We start from the raw sequence: 17,170 nt of genomic DNA, 5'->3' as shown, positions 1-17,170 counted from the left end.
CTGGTCTGGGCAGAGGACCTTGGTCAGCGGCTTTGTGTTACCACAAACAACAGAGTGACACATTAAACAATGATGGCTAATATTGTCACCATGTAATAGGAAGTTTTCAACTCCTCTGTAGATTTATGAGACCATCGTGTTCACAGTTGACTGAAATATTATTACATGACATACAATTGTAGCTAGAGTTCTTTTAATTGTAGTAAAATCTATATGTAACCAAGATTGATCATTTCAGTCAGCTGAAGGGGGTACAGTTCTGTGGAGTTAGTTGTGTAACCATCACCTCGATCATATATATATATTTTAATTTGGAGGCTGAATGTTTATTCTTCGGCTTTGAAAATGCACAAACTTTTAGAAAGAGATGGATGCTGTGATGTTCGGTAAAAGCAGCTCTCAAGGCTTAGGGGGAGCATCTTGTGAGTTGAGGCTATCCTTAGGGCTCTGGATCTAGAAGAGGTGTATGCCCTACCTTCGTCTGCCAACGGAATGCTCTGAATGGTCCACTTAAGCTCTTTAAGCCTGGTTCCTTCTCTGCACAGTGGGGACTATAAGACTCATTTTTTAAGGGATATTGTGAGGTGTAGAGCCAACATGAAGTTAATAATGGCTAGAATTGGGCTGGAGAGATGGCTTAGCGGTTAAGCGCTTGCCTGTGAAGCCTAAGGACCCCGGTTCGAGGCTCGGATCCCCAGGTCCCACGTTAGCCAGATGCACAAGGGGGCCCACGTGTCTGGAGTTCGTTTGCAGAGGCTGGAAGCCCTGGCGCGCCCATTCTCTCTCTCCCCCTCTATCTGTCTTTCTCTCTGTGTCTGTCGCTCTCAAATAAATAAATTAAAAAAAAAATAATGGCTAGAATTAGCCCGACGTGGTGGCACACGCTTTTAATCCCAGCTCTGAGGAGGCAGAGGTAGGAGGATTTCTGTGAGTTTGAGGCCACCCTGACACTCCATAGTGAATTGCAGGTCAGCCTGGGCTAAAGTGAGACCCTACCTCAAAAAACCAAAAAAACAAGTACAAAAAATAATGGCTAGAATGCTTTTCTGACCCTTAGACAAGACTGGACCACCCTTCGGGATATGCCTATGCCTTTCCTAAGGAGAAATGCCCACAGCTGGTGACAAGGTTGGACTGCTCCGATGGCCTCACTGGACTTTGCTATTATTGTACCTTTTGTGGAAAACTTTCTGCAATGATGCACATTATTTCAGATTTAAAAATAATTTTACAATTTAGAAATGGAGTCAACATATCTTCGAGGGTGCCTTGGAACCTGTCTGACTCAAGGTCTCGCAGAGGTGGCAAGAACTCGCCCAGTGGATCCAGTTGAATATCTAGCCCTGTGGATTTACAAGTATAAGGAAAATGAGATCATAGAGAAACAGGTAAGTGTGGATCTCCTCATAGAAAGCTAGAAGACCTTAATAATGATTAAATACCATTGCTTTTCATTAATTTGTATTTTAAAAAAATTTAAATGTTTTTCTATTACAAGTATGTTTATTATATAAAAACTTTGGGGCTGATAGCTCAGTGGTTAAGGACACTTGTTTTCAAAACTGATGGCCCAGATTCAGCTCCCCAGTACCCACATAAAACCAGATGCACAAAGTAGCACATGTTGTCTGGAGTTCACTTGCAGAGGCAGGAAACCCCGGCATACTCATTTATTCATTCATTCTCTCTCTTACACACACACACACACACACACAAATAAATGAAAATATTTTTTTTTTGTTATAATTGTGCATCACTTTTTTTTTAAAATTTTTATTAACATTTTCCATGATTATAAAATATATCCCATGGTAATTCCCACCCTCCCCACCCCCACACTTTCCCGTTTGAAATTCCATTCTCAATCATATTACCTCCCCATTACAATCATTGTAATTACATATATACAATATCAACCTATTAAGTATCCTCCTCCCTTCCTTTCTCCACCCTTTATGTCTCCTTTTCAACTTACTGGCCTCTGCTACTAAGTATTTTCATAAATGAAAATATTTTTAAGAGCTGGGCGTGGTGGCGTACTCCTTTAATCCCAGCACTCAGGAGGCAGAGGTAGGAGGATCATTGTGAGTTTGAGGCCACCCTGAGACTACATAGTGAATTCCAGATCAGCCTGAGCTACAGTGAGACCCTCCCTTGGAAAACCTAATATATATGTATAATTTAAAAAAAAAAACTTTGGACAATATATAAAAGTAGAAAGGATTAAAAAAAACTGAACGACTTCTGCTTTGATGTTTAGGTGCTTACATGTTATTGGACCTCTAATAAGCCATGTGCTTTTGTTTTTATGTATTTTTTTTAACCAATGCTAGAGGCAGGAGGAAATGGCCAAGCTGGAACAGGAGAGGATGCTAGCTCTGATGGAGCAGGAGATCTCGGAGCAGCTCAGAGCAGAAGAGATGCTGTTTCAGCAGGTGAGACAGGGAAGAGCTCGGGGGTGGCTGGAATGTGTTCTTTCGTGTAGCGCAACCCAAATGGTGACGTACTCCCCAAATCTAGTCACTTGACTATGGCTCTCTGATGATGTCACCATCTTTCTTTGCTGGAGAAGCAGCAGCAGGAGGTAAAAGGACAACACAGAGCATGTGCTGTGGTGGGGAGAAGCCAAGGGGATAGACACACTGAGACGGCCTTCTTACTTGGGGGGACAAGGTTTACTAGGGGAGGGTTAGTAGCATTTGGAGACCAAGCATTCATAATCGTGCTATTGGCTTGGCGGCATGATTATGATTATGTGATTTTCTCCAATAGTAGATTTATTTTTTTTTTCCTTTTGGGGAAGGCAGACCCTTGCTTTGAAGTAGATCTGGAGTGATAGGGCTGGGGAGCTAAAGATGTTGGTAAGGCAAAGATTGGAGGGGTCATGAGGCCTACACTGCATAAGGGACAGTTTTAGCATGGCTTCTTAGCATGGCTTCTAAACTAAATTCACAGCAAATATCTGAAGTTTCGTCATGTAAGCCACTGCGCCACTTCTGTTATACGAGTATTTCACTTTACAGTCTCGACCACCATGCCCTTACTTAAAAATGGATAGAAGCCTACTATTTGCAAATATGAATCAAAAGAAAAATCCAGACCTCACAGAGTGTCTCAGACAAATCTCCCATCCTCAATGCCAAAGTAGAAATGTCTAGACAGAAAGGCTCCTAGACCCACAGCAAAACTGTTCAAAGCCTGCCTGGCTACTTCTTCATCTTCACTGGGACTTACTCTCGGGTGGAGGTTGTGATGTGTTGAGTTGTATGTCAACTTGTCCTTGGGACTGCAGCTGCACTTTAAAAAGTAAAATTCTCTTTTTTTTTTTTTTTTTTTTTCCGAGGTAGGGTCTCACTCTGGTCCAGGCAAAATTCTTTTTTAGAGAGAATTGGTACACCAGGGTCTCAGCCACTGCAATTGAATGCCAGACACTTGCGCCACCTAGTGAGCATGTGCAACCTTGCACTTGCCTCACCTTCATGCATCTACCTTATGTGGGATCTGGAGAGTTGAACTTGGGTCCGTAGGCTTCACAGGCAAGCCCCTTAACCACTAAGCCATCTCTCCAGTCCCAGCTGCACTTTTGAATGAGGACTCATCCTTTCTTTTAAAGCTCTTAAGGCTGGATCTGTTCCTAACCTATCAGAATAAGGAGGCTTCCCAGCCATCTCTCCTCCTCCAAGGCGCTTAGATCACAGTGAGAGGACACTTCACTTTCTTTGACACATCGACTTCTTACTTAATGTGGACGTACTAGAAGAAAGATGCTGATTGAAAACAAGGGCCAGTTTGGTAGAGAGACACTGAGACAGGTGTCTTTCTTTGGGGGAAAAGGTTTAGAAAGGAGGTGTTGTAGTTACTTTCTCATTGCTGGGACAAACACCTGGCCAGAAGCAGTTTATGGGAGGAAAGGGATTATTTCAGGCTTCCAGAGTTCAGGAGAAGTTCAACCACGGTGGAAGAAGCTGGCTCACCTCCGTGGAAGCCTCCACAGAAGAAAGAAAAACCAATACCAGTCAGCCAGCATCAATAGCCTCCTCAGTGACACTTCCTTAAGTAGGAAGTTCAGCCCTAATTTAAAAAAAAATCCCTGGGGGCTGGAGAGATGACTTAGCAGTTAAGGTGTTTGCCTGCAAAGCCAAAGGGTCCCAGTTCGACTCCCCAGGACCCACATAAGCCAGATGCACAAGGGGGCGCATGCATCTGGAGTTCGTTTGCAGTGGCTGGAGGCCCTGGTGTGCCCATTCTCTCTCCTCCCTCCCTCTCTCTCTCTCTCCTCTCTCTCTCTCTCTCCCTCCTTCTCTCTCTCAAATAAAGAAATATATTTTTAAAAAAATCCCTGAGGCCATGGTGAACATACATTCACATTCAAACCACCACAGAGGGCTAGTACCTAGTGTGGTGAGGTCACTGAAGCCAGAGAGCAGTTTCAGCTGACAAAGGACAAAGGGTGTCTTGCTTTTGTAACTTCTCAGGGGGGAGGTCAGCTTTTACTCTGTGGTGGCTCAGCCTCTCTGCTGGGAACCACAGAGGTACTGGATAGGACCCAGCGTCTTGACCCAGGGGGCCTGGGGTTTCCCTGGCAATAAAGAGTTGTTCCTGTGCAGCAGCAGACAGGGTTGGGGTGAAGCAGGAAGGCACATGGATAAGAGAGTAAGTTATAATTCAAGGTTGCCTCAGCTCAGCTCAGGGGAAGGGAGCTCTGAAAGGGACTAGATGTGTTCTGACACTTAGATAAGATTTGTCAACACAAGAAATTGGCATTTCTCTAGCCATGTTGACCAGCAGAGCGAATCTGCTTGGTGTTGAGCCCAATGCCTATATCATAGTACATAGAAGATAACATGGTGATCCTCCTACCTTTGCCTTCAGAGTGCTGGGATTAAAGGCATGAGCCACCACACCCAGGTTGCAGGAGATTTTTAAGGACAGTTAAAAGAGTGGGTTTGTGGGAGGAATAAACCTGAACTTGCCATTGTGGTTGGTTAAGCTCAGCGCCCCCAAAGTTGGCATCATGGCCAGTTAGCTCAGCCCCCATTCAGAACCTATAAGTGACCCCATTTTGAGTCTCTAGATGGGTTTTACCCTCTCCTGCCTTCTCATGGGCAGGAGTTCTTTTTAATCTCTCCTCTTTCCTTCTCTCAAACTAATAAAGTCTCTCTAAACTTTTTTTAAAAAAAATTTTTGTTCATTTTTATTTATTTATTTGAGAGCAACAGAGAGAGAAAGAATGGGTGCGCCATGGCCTCTAGCCACTGCAAAAGAACTCCAGACACGTTCACCCCCTTGTGCATCTGGCTAACGTGGGTCCTAGGGAATTGAGCCTTAGGCTCCTTAGGCTTCACAGGCAAGTGCTTAACTGCTAAGCCATCTCTCCAGCCCTAAACTTTTTTTTTTTAAGACTAAATTTATGAGCAGAAATAAACAAGAAGAGAGGGAGACCAATGGCTAGGGAGTGGGGCAGAGGTGAAAAGAAAGATTTCCCGGTGTCCCCTACAATGCATAAACCAGAGGTAGGGCGTCTCTGGCTTCCTCCTGTGAAAACTCCAAACTCAGAGCCTGGGCAATCTTGAGAACATTTATCGCTCATCAAAGAACAGAAAAAAGGCACGTTATTGCTTCTCTGTAATCCCTGGGGTGGAAGATTGAGGCAGGAGGGTCTTGAGCCTCAGGCTAGCCTGAGCTATATAACAAGATTGTGTCAAAAAAAAAAAAAAAGAAAATCAAGCCAGGCGTGGTGGCGCACACCTTTAATCCCAGTACTTGGGAGGCAGAGGTAGGAGGATCAACGTGAGTTCAAGGCCATCCTGAGACTACAGAGTGAATTCCAGGTCAGCCTGGGCTAGAGTGAAACCCTACCTCAAAAAACTAAAAAAAAAAAAAAAGTCAACAAGCTGAGGGAAAAGATTCAAAATCACTTGGCGTTTGTAAGTGACCTTTGATTATTGCTCCCAAAGCCAAGTCTTTTAGCAACTGCCATCACCAAATAGCTAGTAACCTAAACAAATTAATATTGAAGGTAAACTTGTTTTATTTAACTCACGGTTGACGAAAATAGTTCCTTGCTTGGAGAACATATGAACTTTTGTTTTATTTTAATCAAGGTAGGGTCTCACTCTAGCTCAGGCTGACCTGGACATATGAACTTTTTGTTACAGCCCTGTTTTCACCTTTAATTTTTTTGTGTGAAGAAATTCTGTGATAATTCTTTCTAAATTTCCTTATTTCGTTCCAACCTTTGCTTTCATATGAGTTTAGAATATTAGGATGCATGTTTGATCTGTGGATATTGACATGAACTGAATTCTTTTTAGCACAGTGTTATTGTATAAAATATTTTGCAATTTAAGGTAGATATAACCCACACTCCACTGTGCTTTCGATGTGCACCATTTCAAGTTCATTTCTTATTTTAGTTTTGTGTTACTGAGGCAGGGTCTCACTATATATCCAGACTGGCCTCCGACTTTTGATCTTCCCAGCTCAGGCTCCCAAAATCTGGGATTAGAGGCATGGGGTCCTACTTCCCAGCTCCTTCCTCACTTTGTTGTGATGGGGATTATTTTTTAAAATGTTTCAGCATGGTGACACCAAACACTGCCAGGGCACAACATTGCCTGCGTGACTCGTAAGCGTTCAGGTCACCAGTGTGAAGCCAGGCGGTGCTACACGTGGTCTCTGCGGCCGCGACATAGCTCTGCTGTAGCAGGAAAAGCAGTCACGCTATTCATAAGCAAGTAAGCATAACAAAACTTTACTTATGGGCTGGACAGGTGGCGCACGCCTTTAGTCCCAGCACTCGGGAGGCACAGGTAGGAGGATCACAGTGAGTTCGAGGACACCCTGAAACTATATAGTGAATTCCAGATCAACCTGGACTAGAGTGAGACCCTACCTCAAAAACAAAGTAAAAAAAGCAATGATTAACTCTCTTCATACCAGGTGGGAGATGTGGCTCAGTTGGTAAAGCGCTTGCCTCGAGTGCATAAAGCCCTGGGTGCCACATACACTGGGTGTGGCAGTACATGTCTGTCACCCCAGCCCTCGGGATGTACAGGCAGGTGGGAAGGTCAGAAATTCAAGGTCATTCTTGGCTATGTAGAGAAATTCCTGGGCAGCATGAGACCCTGTCTCAAAAAAAAAAAAAAAAAGCAAAGCAACAGCCCAGTGAAAAGAGCACTCAGGTCACTTGGTGGCAGCGGCTGTCTGTCCAGCTGTAATGTGGTTTTGTGTCTGTGATACTTAGCAACAGCTGGCAATCCAGCAGGAGATGGAGAGGCAGAAAGAGGAAGAACTTCAGAGAGCTGGGCAGCAATCACAAAGGGTAAGTTGAGGGTTTTGACATGTCTGCTTATTTACAGTTCTGTTTTAATTGACAACTTCTGTAATTACAGACAATAAATGATAATAATTCCCTACTTTGCCCTTCGCAAATCCCCTCTCCCTCATATCCCCTCCCCCTCTCAATCAGTTTTTCTTTTATTTTTTATTTATTTATTTTTTTAATGTATTTGAAAGCGACAGACACAGAGAGAAAGATAGATAGAGGGAGAGAGAGGGAATGGGCGCGCCAGGGCTTCCAGCCTCTGCAAACGAACTCCAGACGCATGCGCCCTCTTGTGCATCTGGCCAACGTGGGACCTGGGGAACCGAGCCTCAAACCGGGGTCCTTAGGCTTCACAGGCAAGCGCTTAACCGCTAAGCCATCTCTCCAGCCCAGTCTTTCTTTTATTTTGATGTCATCATCTTTTCCTCCTGTTTTGAGGGACTTGGGTAGGTAGTGCCAAGCACTGCGAGGTCATGCGTACTCAGGCCATTTTGTGTCTAGAAGAGGGCATTGTAAGGAGCCCCATCCTTCCTTTGGCTCTAACATTCTTCCAGCCATCTCTTCTGCAATGGACCCTGAGCCGTGGAGGGTGTGATAGGATGTCTCAGTACTGAGCACTCCTCTGTCACTTCTTCTCAGCACTATGGTGCCTTCTGAGTCATCCCAGAGGTCACCGGCATCTGAAAAGAGAAGCCTCTCTAAGCAAAAGTGAGAGTAGCATTAATATATGGGTACTAACATTAAAAGAAGTGTTTAGCGGGCAGTTTCATAAGCATAATATATGCATTTAGCCAGACAGGCTGCCATGCTTTGCCCGCAAGCAAGCTCCTTGAACCACTGAACCATCTGAGCAATACTATTCTGATTTTTAGCAAAACTTTCATTTCATCACTTTGGACATTTGCTGATGTTTTTGCTGCACTTTCTAATTTTTATTCATTTACTTGCAAGCAGAGAGAGATGAGAGAGAGAGAGAGAGAGAGAGAAAGAGAGAGAAAGGGTGCATGAGGTCCTCTAGCTGCTGCAGCGAACTCCAGGTGCATGCACCACTTTGTGCATCTGGCTTTACGTAGGTACTGGGGAATCGCATCCGGGTCATTAGGCTCTGTAGGCACTTTCCTTAACCTCTGAGCTCTCTCTTCAGCTTCAGTTGTGATGTTTCAAATCCTTTTAGTTTCTTAAAGTTTTCATTACAGGGCTGGAGAGATGGCTCAGTGGTGAAGAGCGCTTCCTGTGCAAGCATGAGCGCCCGAGGCGGCTTTGGAAAACTGCTGGAGTTTGATCCCCAGGACTCACGTGACCAGCTCGGCCTGGCCACAAGGGTCTTACGGTGGTGTGGGCAGCAGAGACTGGAGCATCACTAGGGCTTGCAAAACAAGAACGCAACAGGCCTGGGGATAAGAGGCTTGGGCTCAAGTAAGAACAGGCAGAAGAGCCATGAAGTGGGACACCTCATGTTCTCTTCTGGCAAGTGCGTGCCCCCCAAAGGAGGGCACACTCAGTCCCACACGGGCACATATACCCACGCATAGCCCACACTCACCATAACGCCCACACCAATTGCAAAAAGTATATTTGACTCAAGTTTATAAATAAGCATAGTGGTCTATTAGCATTGAGTATTAAGTAAAACTGTGAGCCACAGTGTTGTGTTGGAATGTATTTAGACCACTTCTTCCAGAAGGACATTGTTTTTGCTATTGATCTGGTCATAGCACTATATAAAACTCAAAATGCTTGAAAACTAAAGATGGAATTAAGCGCTGTGTATTCTAAGAGTTTTCTTAACTTTTATGTACCCTAGGAGGCAGCAATGTACATGGATAACACAGCTAGGGACGAGGATTGGCTAATTTCAGAGGTGAGAAGGAAAAGCTTCTCTATGTTATGTTTCATTAATAGAGAGCCTGGAATAAAAAGATCCTTGCTTTATGCATCAGTAGCTAAAAGGTTTTTTGATGTTGTTTTGTTTTTGTTTTCTCGAGGTAAAGTCTTGCTGTAGCCCAGGCTGGATCTCACTCTGCAGACTCAGGGTGGCCTCGAACTCACAGTGATCCTCCCACCTTTGCCTCCCGGGTGCTGGGATTAAAGGTGTGCGCCATCATGTCTGGCCAGTACCTAAGATTTAATGACGTTACGCACACATCTGTAATCACAGCACTTGCGAGGCTGAGGCAGGAAGATTGTGAGTTCCAGGCCAGCCTGGGCTGCATCCTGAGTCTCTGTCTTAAAAAAAAAAAAAACAAAAAAACAAGGGGTTGGCAAGGTGGTTCAGTGGTAAGACTGCTTGCTGCACAAGTGTGAAGACCTGAGCTTAATCCCAGTGCTGGATCCATACACCAGGCATGGCCGCACGAAGCCCAGCCTGGTGGGGTCGGGGAAATGGAGACAGGAGGGTTGTTGTTACCTGCCGGTGAGACAGCCTAACAGAAAAACATCCAGTTCCAGGTTCAGTGAGAGACCCTGCCTCGGGAAAGTAAGGCGGGAGGGCTCTAGGGGAGGACACCCAATGTCCTTCTCTGGCCTCCACATACATGTACATTGGAAGTACACATCTGTGCACACATACACACAGACGTGCACAAACCACATATACCACATACACACACCCTAGATCTTCCCCCAAAATTGAAAGTCCAAATATATTATATTTATATTTATATATATAATATATGTATATATAAATACAAATACATATACATACAAATACATACATATATATATAATTAGTGATAGGTCACAAGTATAAATTGCTTTGAAGCAAAATCTCTTAAGTGGATAAAAAAATGAATACCCACTGTGCACTTGTATTTTTGCTTTGTTTTGTTTTTGTTTTTCGAGGTAGGATCTTACTCTAGCTCAGGCTGACCTGGCATGCACTATGTAGTCTCAGGGTGGCCTCGAACTCATGGCAGTCCTCCTATGTCTGCCGCCCTAGTGCTAGGATTAAAGGCGTGCACCACCACACCTAGCCTTGTGCTTGTAGTTTTAAATGCTAGAATTTCCTGTTATAGTGTCCCACAGAATCACTTACAAATTACATTTTTAAAAATTCTGAATGTATTTTTAGAAATTGTGGTGCTCATTACTAGGATTTTCTTCCCATTGATGGGTATGGGTTATTTTCACTAATTAACAGAGTTAGACTTAATGTCGTAATTCAGAAATTCCATATCAAACTTGGAAGAAAGGTTGCATGTGAATTTTGAAGCCATGTGAAAGTAAGAGCGAGTTTTATGGCTGTAGGAAGAAAGGATAGAGTCAAGGAAAACCCTCGCTGAGATCAGCGATCGATACGGCGCGCCCAACTTGAGCCGAGTGGAGGAACTCGACGAACCCATGTTATCCGATGTAAGTACCAAGATGTTTCATGAATACCAGATCTGTGTGTGTGTGTGTGTGTGTGCGCGCGAGTGCATGCATGTGCTTTTACTTTCATAAAGTTTAGTCATGTGAGGCCAGGTTGGCTGGCTGCTGACCAAATAAATATATATTTTTTGGTCAGCAATAAAATAAATATTTATTGATTTTTTTAAATCATTGTACAAAGAATTAAGTTTCCTTATGGTATTTTCAAAGAACTTTTTTGTTTCATTTCCCCCTTTTTTCTCCTCTTTTCCTTCCCCACATATTCCCCCCTACCAATATGGCCTCTTTTCTACTTTCATAGTCCATGTTTCCTTTTGATCCTCTCCTCCCCTTCTCATTACCTCTCTTCCCCTCTCGCGGCTTCCTATCTGCAGACATAGCCCACACTCACTGTCACACCCCCTTGTTAACATTCACACAAACCTTGACAGTTGGGTTCCACACATAAACACGTAATTTTTTGGTTAATGGGCATTCTGCCCGTCTATGAAGTGTCATGGTTCTACCCACTCATCTACTCAAACTGCATCTCCCTACCTGTCTATGCCTATACCCTTTGTATCTGTGTACTTCAGAATCATCAAAATATCTTCAAAATACACATGCAAAAATAATGCTGTGGCAGACATAATCTTTACATTTGGAGGGTGAGGTGGGAAGAGAACCATCTAGGTTTTTGGGAGAAAGACCTGGCAGCAGAAATATCCTAATGAGAATGTATGCTTTTGCAGTCAGTGGGTGCATCTGACTGTTTAACAATCTTGTTGTGATTTCTTTGTTCCCCGAGCACTGTGCTAGATAAACTGAGAATCAGCCAGGTTTTACTCTGTGGAGTTGGCTGCCTCGAGGGGCAACCTGCAATGAGAGCAGTATTTGACGGTGATTGTTAGAATGAACAGGACATCTGTGCTTTTATGAAGGAATAGAGGAGCAATGAATGACCAAGCCAGATAAGCAGGTGTGCTGGGACTGTCCTGACAGGAAGGCACAGGGGCCACTTGGTTCTGTGTGCACTGAGGAGGCGGACGTGCGGACGGTGGAGGAACCCACCTAAGTAAGGTTCTGACACCGAGGCTCCAGACGAAAGCAGGTGACCGCTGCTCAGTGTCGTGGAGGGGATGCCGAGGAAGCGTCCAGGCAGAGAGTGAGGATCCAGGTGGGGGGCGGGGAGTACAGAGTGAGCTCCAGAGCATGAGGAAGAGATGGGAAGAGAGCAGGAGCCCGATCCGGAAAGGCCTTTTAATTCCTGCTCACGGGCCTCGATGTTTTCCCGCAGGCCATAGAGGCCAGGTCAGAGTTAGGTTCATCATCTGGCTGGTGTGGGGACAAGAGTGGGGGAGGTGAGTGTGAGCAGACCCTTTAGGCTTTGGTAGTAATCCAGAGAGAATAAGATACAGATGGCTTAACGTGTTTCCAAGAGCTCTTCAGGAAGTGGGGCTGGAAGGACGCTAAACAGCCTGGGGTAAATTTCTATTCAATGCCTGGTATCATTTGGCACCTCAAAGGAAGCTAGAAACAGTATTAAGTAATACTAACTATACTGCTTACCTTTGGGAGCCACGGACCAGTGGCAAGGTGCTATCCATGAGGGACAGAACTGGGAGACGTGACCTTGTCAAGTCAAGTGCATAAGATTCAATGTCTTGGCCTGAGATGAGCCCAGAGGTTGATAGGAGAGCGCAAGATGCCATCAAGGGCCTGAAGCCGTCCAGGTTAATGTCTGCCTGGGTCGCCCAGAGCTAGAGGTGTGGTGAGACTTAAAGCCGGAGAGGGGGAAAGGCACTGAGTCCTGCACGATGGATTAAGAAGTTTGGACATAGTAACAGTGGGAGCTACGGGAAGGATACACAGATTAGATCTGTGGTTTTACAAGGTGGAGGGTTGGCCTGGAGCCCACCCTGAAGACAGACCACGTAGGAGAAAGCTGCAGCGTTTCAGACGTAGTAAGACGACTAGGGCCGGACAACACAGAGCAGAGTGGACTGGGGTTTGTCTCAGTAGAAAAAGGAGAGATGGCTGGGCTGGAGAGATGGCTTAGTGGTTAAGTGCTTGCCTGTGAAGCCTAAGAACCCCGGTTCGAGGCTCGACTCCCCAGCACCCACGTTAGCCAGATGCACAAGGGGGCGCATGCGTCTGGAGTTCATCTGCAGTGGCTGGAGGCCCTGTTGCGCCCATTCTCTCTGTCTCTCTCTCTCTCTCTGCCTCTTTCTCTCTCTGTCTGTCGCTCTCAAAAAAATAAAAATGAACAAAAAAGTTAAAAAAAAAAAAAAAAGAAAAAGGAGAGATGGAGTCAAGGATGAAACCCAGCTTCTTCCTTGGAGAGCTGAGCTGGATGAGTTGATGCGCATAAGGAATAAAGACAGGGTTTTGGAGAAAGGCAGTTTCGATAGGGGTGGCTTGACTCTCAGGTGACTCTGAGATTCACAGGTGAAAATGGCCAAGAGCGGGCTGGAGAGATGGCTTAGCGGTTAAGCGCTTGCCTGTGAAGCCTAAGGACCGCGGTTCAAGGCTTGGTTCCCCAGGTCCCACGTTAGCCAGATGCACAAGGGGGCGCACGCATCTGGAGTTCGTTTGCGGTGGCTGGAGGCCCTGGTGCGCCCATTCTCTCTCTCTCTCCCTCTATCTGTCTTTCTCTCAAATAAGTAAATAAAAAAAAAAAATGGCCAAGAGCACTTCATGTGTGGTGTGAGGAGACAGGAGAAAGCCCCCAGAAGAGATTCATGAAATTAGCTTGGGGAGGGAGCAAAGTACTGAGGGGAGTGTGCAGTGTGGGATGACACCCCCCCCCCCCGCGCAGGCTAGGGAGAGCACTAGGAATTCCAGTATCTAAAGGAGAACCCCTACTCAGGAGAGATGGGAAAGGGAGCAAGAGAAGTGGGCGAACGGATGGGATGGTGACTCCCCTGGGAAGGTAACTTATGGTAATATGCCATTTGGGTATTCTTCAAAATCCTCAGACAAGTTTCATTTGTATGATTGCACAGGATGCATTTAAGCTGTTTCCTCTGGCTCCTATCTGTTCTTGGCAGTAAAGTACATTTGTTTTGGAATTTTGCTTTTAGGTTGCATTAAACATGGATCAAGATTTGTAGCACCCTCCGACCTAAGGGAAGTCAATTTCTCTGCTCGTTTCACTTTCGAAATTATGAAGTCCCTGATTTGTACTTTCCCCCTCCAAACTTGAAATCTACTTTGTCCCATTAACTTGATAAATACGCTTCAAAGGGCAATTTTAAAACACATTTTGGCAGGTTCAATTCCCCCGAACCTATGTGAGCCAGCTGCACAAGGACATGCATCTGGAGTTAGTTCACAGCAGCTGGAGACCCTGGTGTGCCCGTTCTCTTTCTCTCTCTCTCATTCTCTCTCTCTGTCTTTCTGCCTATTTTTCTTTCTCAAATAAATAAATAAAAATCAAATATTTTTAAAATGATGGGTTGGATTCCACAGTTCAGCTGGTTTCTTATGTGGTCCATTGAAGGAACAGGAGAGAGTTTGCTAAAACAACCTGAAGAGGCAAGAGATGAGCTGAAAGACTGTGTACCTCTGCTTCAAACAAGATGGCCTCGAAAGAAAGTTCTAGAAAACAAGCTGCCAGGAGCCTCAGCTAACCTGAGATAAGACATCTCCCCTGTGCATGAACTGAAAGCTTTCTCCATGCAGAGGCAAAGCCTTCACAGGAGCTCTCAGTCACTGCTCCATGACGTGGCTGGTTTAGGGAAGGGATATCCACCATGTTCCTGCTGGGAGTGTCTTCAAGCCTAGTCTGGGTCCTGTCTTCTCCTCAGGGCCTGTGAAGGCAGGGAGCATCCACACACGGGAAATGGAGTAGAGACCAGAGTCTTGGAGTGCCCGGAAGCATCATTTCTCTGGGTCAGTAGGTGGGGCACTGCGCGCAGGCAAATATCTCTGAATCCTAGCTACACTTTTTGAAACTTAAACCCCAGGCCTTAGGGAGAATCTTGTTATTTCCTTTACAAAGTTCTAAATCCAAGTCAATAGTCCATGGAGCCTTTTCTGTCCTTTTTGAGATAAGGTCTCACTCTGTCCAGGCTGACTTGGAATTCACTAGCTAGTCTCATAGTGGCCTTGAACTCATGGCAATCTTCCTACCTCTGCCTCCCAAGTGCTGGGATTAAAGGCATGCACTACCACACCTGGCTTCTTTTCTGCCCTTAAGGACACAGGTATGAGAACAGAAATTCCACAAAGAGATTCCTCTTCTTCTTTTTTTTTAATCTGTTCTTATATATACAATATACTTTTCCCAAGGCAATGAGAACAGCAACAGCCTAATTGTTTAAATGGGAAGAAAAAAAGGAATTAAATAGGAAAAATATTTGTTTCCTTAAAAATAAATAATATCTTACCATACCAGTTCTGTAAAGTTTTCAGAAAAACAAAAACAAAACCCCAGGGAGCTGGAAAGGCCTGAATGCATCCTTTGGGATTCAGTCTGCCAGGCACTGGGGGTCCGCCATGGGTCACCATCATTCGCAGCCACTCAAGCATGTGAATCAGATGGAGACCTGGGGTGCTGTATCCTTTCAGGTCGCAGCCTAGGAAGACTCTGTCTTAGGAGTCTGGGAGGGGTGGAGCATAGTTCTTGGGCTCAAACACAGACCAGAACAGTCCTCAAAGGGTGTGGATAGGTGCTGGGGTTTGGGTGGCAGAGTCTGACTTTTCCTTGGGACACGGGAACAAGCATACCCACTCCAAATAGGGCACCAATAATAGACCATGGACATGATACTGCCTAAGCTTAGTGAGCCAGTGAGCTTACTGTGGTTGCTTACAAGCAAATAAGTGACTCAACAGGCAGTTGCATTGCTGAAAAGCCACCCCAGGGGCTGGAGAGATGGCTCAGCAGTTGAAGGCACTTAGTTTCAAAGCCTAATGGTACAGGTTCAATTCCCAGGTACCCACTTAAAGCTAGATGCACAAAGTGGTGCATGTATCTGGGGTTCACTTGCAGTGGCAGGAGGCCCTGGCATACCCCTACTCACTCATTCTGTGTCTGCCTCTATCCCTCTTTCCAATAAGTTTTTAAAATTGTTTTTAAAGCCCACCCCAGCATAGGTGACAACTCACAAAAGCTGCATCCCTGGAGCTGTCTGCCCAACTTGCAGGCAACTCCACTGAAGAGTCTCATCATCTCCCCAGTAACTGTTAATGCGTATCTGCTCGGGGAGAGAGGGGGCCTTGTGAATCCCATAGCTCTCTGAGCTTCCTGAGTGCGGCCCAGCTCTCTTGAGGAAACAGCAATGCAACAGCTGGTCATGGGGGGAGCCTTTCGGTTCCAGGTAGGGTGCAGTCTTGTTTGAAGCACTCCTGCTCAGAACAGGGTGAAAGAGGGAGGAGGGGAAATAGATCACCAATAGACCAGCAATTCCCAGATGTCTCTCAGGGCCATAGAATTTCCTGTTGACGGCAGCTAGACAGAGTTTTGTGACCCCCCCCCCACACACACACCCAAGTCACACCAATGGGATGAACGGCTCCTAGTCTGACAAACGCTGCATGACATTAAGGCTGGGGGCTAGCGGGTGGGTTCTTCTTTTCCATCAGATAAAGAATCAGGAGCCGAGCATGGTGGCGCACGCCTTTAATCCCAGCACTCAGAAGGCAGAGAGGTAGGAGGATAGCCAGTGAGTTCGAGGCCACCTTGGGACTACATAGTGAATTCCAGGTCAGCCTGGGCTAGAGTGAGACCCTACCTCAAAAAACAAAGCAAACAAACAAATCAGGAGATGAGAAGACAAGGTGTAGCAAGGCAGAGTGAGGTTGCATTGACAGAAAAGTTCCCAGGAGCACAGGGAGGGATCCTGACTGAGTTGGTGTGGACTGCAGAAGGGATTGAGCTTTTATACTTTTGGATGTCCTCCCCATTCCTTCTCCTGTCCTTAGCTATCTCATGTTCGTGAGTAGAGACTCTCTCTCTTTCTCTCCCAGTCTCTCTCTCTCTCTCTGTCTCGGTGCTGCTCTGAGCTTATGACTGGATCCCGTGTCTTGGTCCATGCCCTACTTTGGTTCATGCAGGGCAGATCCTAACCCGATGTTTTCTTTGGGAACCAGAAGCCAGGGAGTGGAGATCTGAGCCTGGGATCTGGGGCCCTGTGTCATCTAGGAACCAGGACCACCCAGGGGAGATCTGCTTCCAGGATCAGGGTCCAGGAGAGGAAGAGATGCATAGAAGAATTTCAGTTATAAAGGACTGTAAGCACCGCTGATTCAACAAATCTTTTCCCACTGCAAAAGATGATACTATTAAAATATTTGTGGGTATGGACCTGTGGTGGTTTGATTCAGGCGTCCCCCTTAAACTTAGGTGTTCTGGATGCTAGGTTCCCCAGCTGATGGCAATTGGAAATTCAAGTCTCCTGGAGGCGGTGTTTTGTTGGGGGCGGGCTTATGGGTGTTAGAGCCAGTTTCCCCTTGCCAGTGTTAGGTGCACTCTCCCGTTCCTGTTGTCCA

The 17,170-nt window shown here is 45.6% G+C and overlaps 1 protein-coding gene across 1 annotated transcript; it reads left to right on the top strand.

Annotated features, from left to right (window-relative positions):
• The first annotated feature begins 1,241 nt into the window (after positions 1–1,241).
• On the top strand, positions 1,242–13,788 carry Dydc1 (DPY30 domain containing 1). Its single transcript, XM_004658000.1, has 6 exons — positions 1,242–1,388; positions 2,334–2,435; positions 7,247–7,324; positions 9,132–9,188; positions 10,574–10,678; positions 13,759–13,788. Exons 1-6 carry the CDS (start codon positions 1,242–1,244, stop codon positions 13,786–13,788), a joined length of 519 nt encoding a protein of 172 aa, XP_004658057.1.
• Positions 13,789–17,170: the final 3,382 nt, after the last annotated feature.

This window comes from Jaculus jaculus, chromosome 18, assembly GCF_020740685.1.
Source record: "Jaculus jaculus isolate mJacJac1 chromosome 18, mJacJac1.mat.Y.cur, whole genome shotgun sequence".
Lineage (NCBI taxonomy): Eukaryota > Metazoa > Chordata > Mammalia > Rodentia > Dipodidae > Jaculus > Jaculus jaculus.
Note: the sequence above shows the minus strand (reverse complement) of the source record. Positions and strands in the feature narration are given on the sequence as shown.

Coding starts and splice junctions, on each gene's coding strand:
- Dydc1 (XM_004658000.1), top strand. CDS start 1,242: ATGGAGTCAACATATCTTCGAGGGTGCCTTGGAACCTGTCTGACTCAA. Junction 1,389..2,333: donor ATGAGATCATAGAGAAACAG/GTAAGTGTGGAT, acceptor AACCAATGCTAG/AGGCAGGAGGAAATGGCCAA. Junction 7,325..9,131: donor CTGGGCAGCAATCACAAAGG/GTAAGTTGAGGG, acceptor TATGTACCCTAG/GAGGCAGCAATGTACATGGA.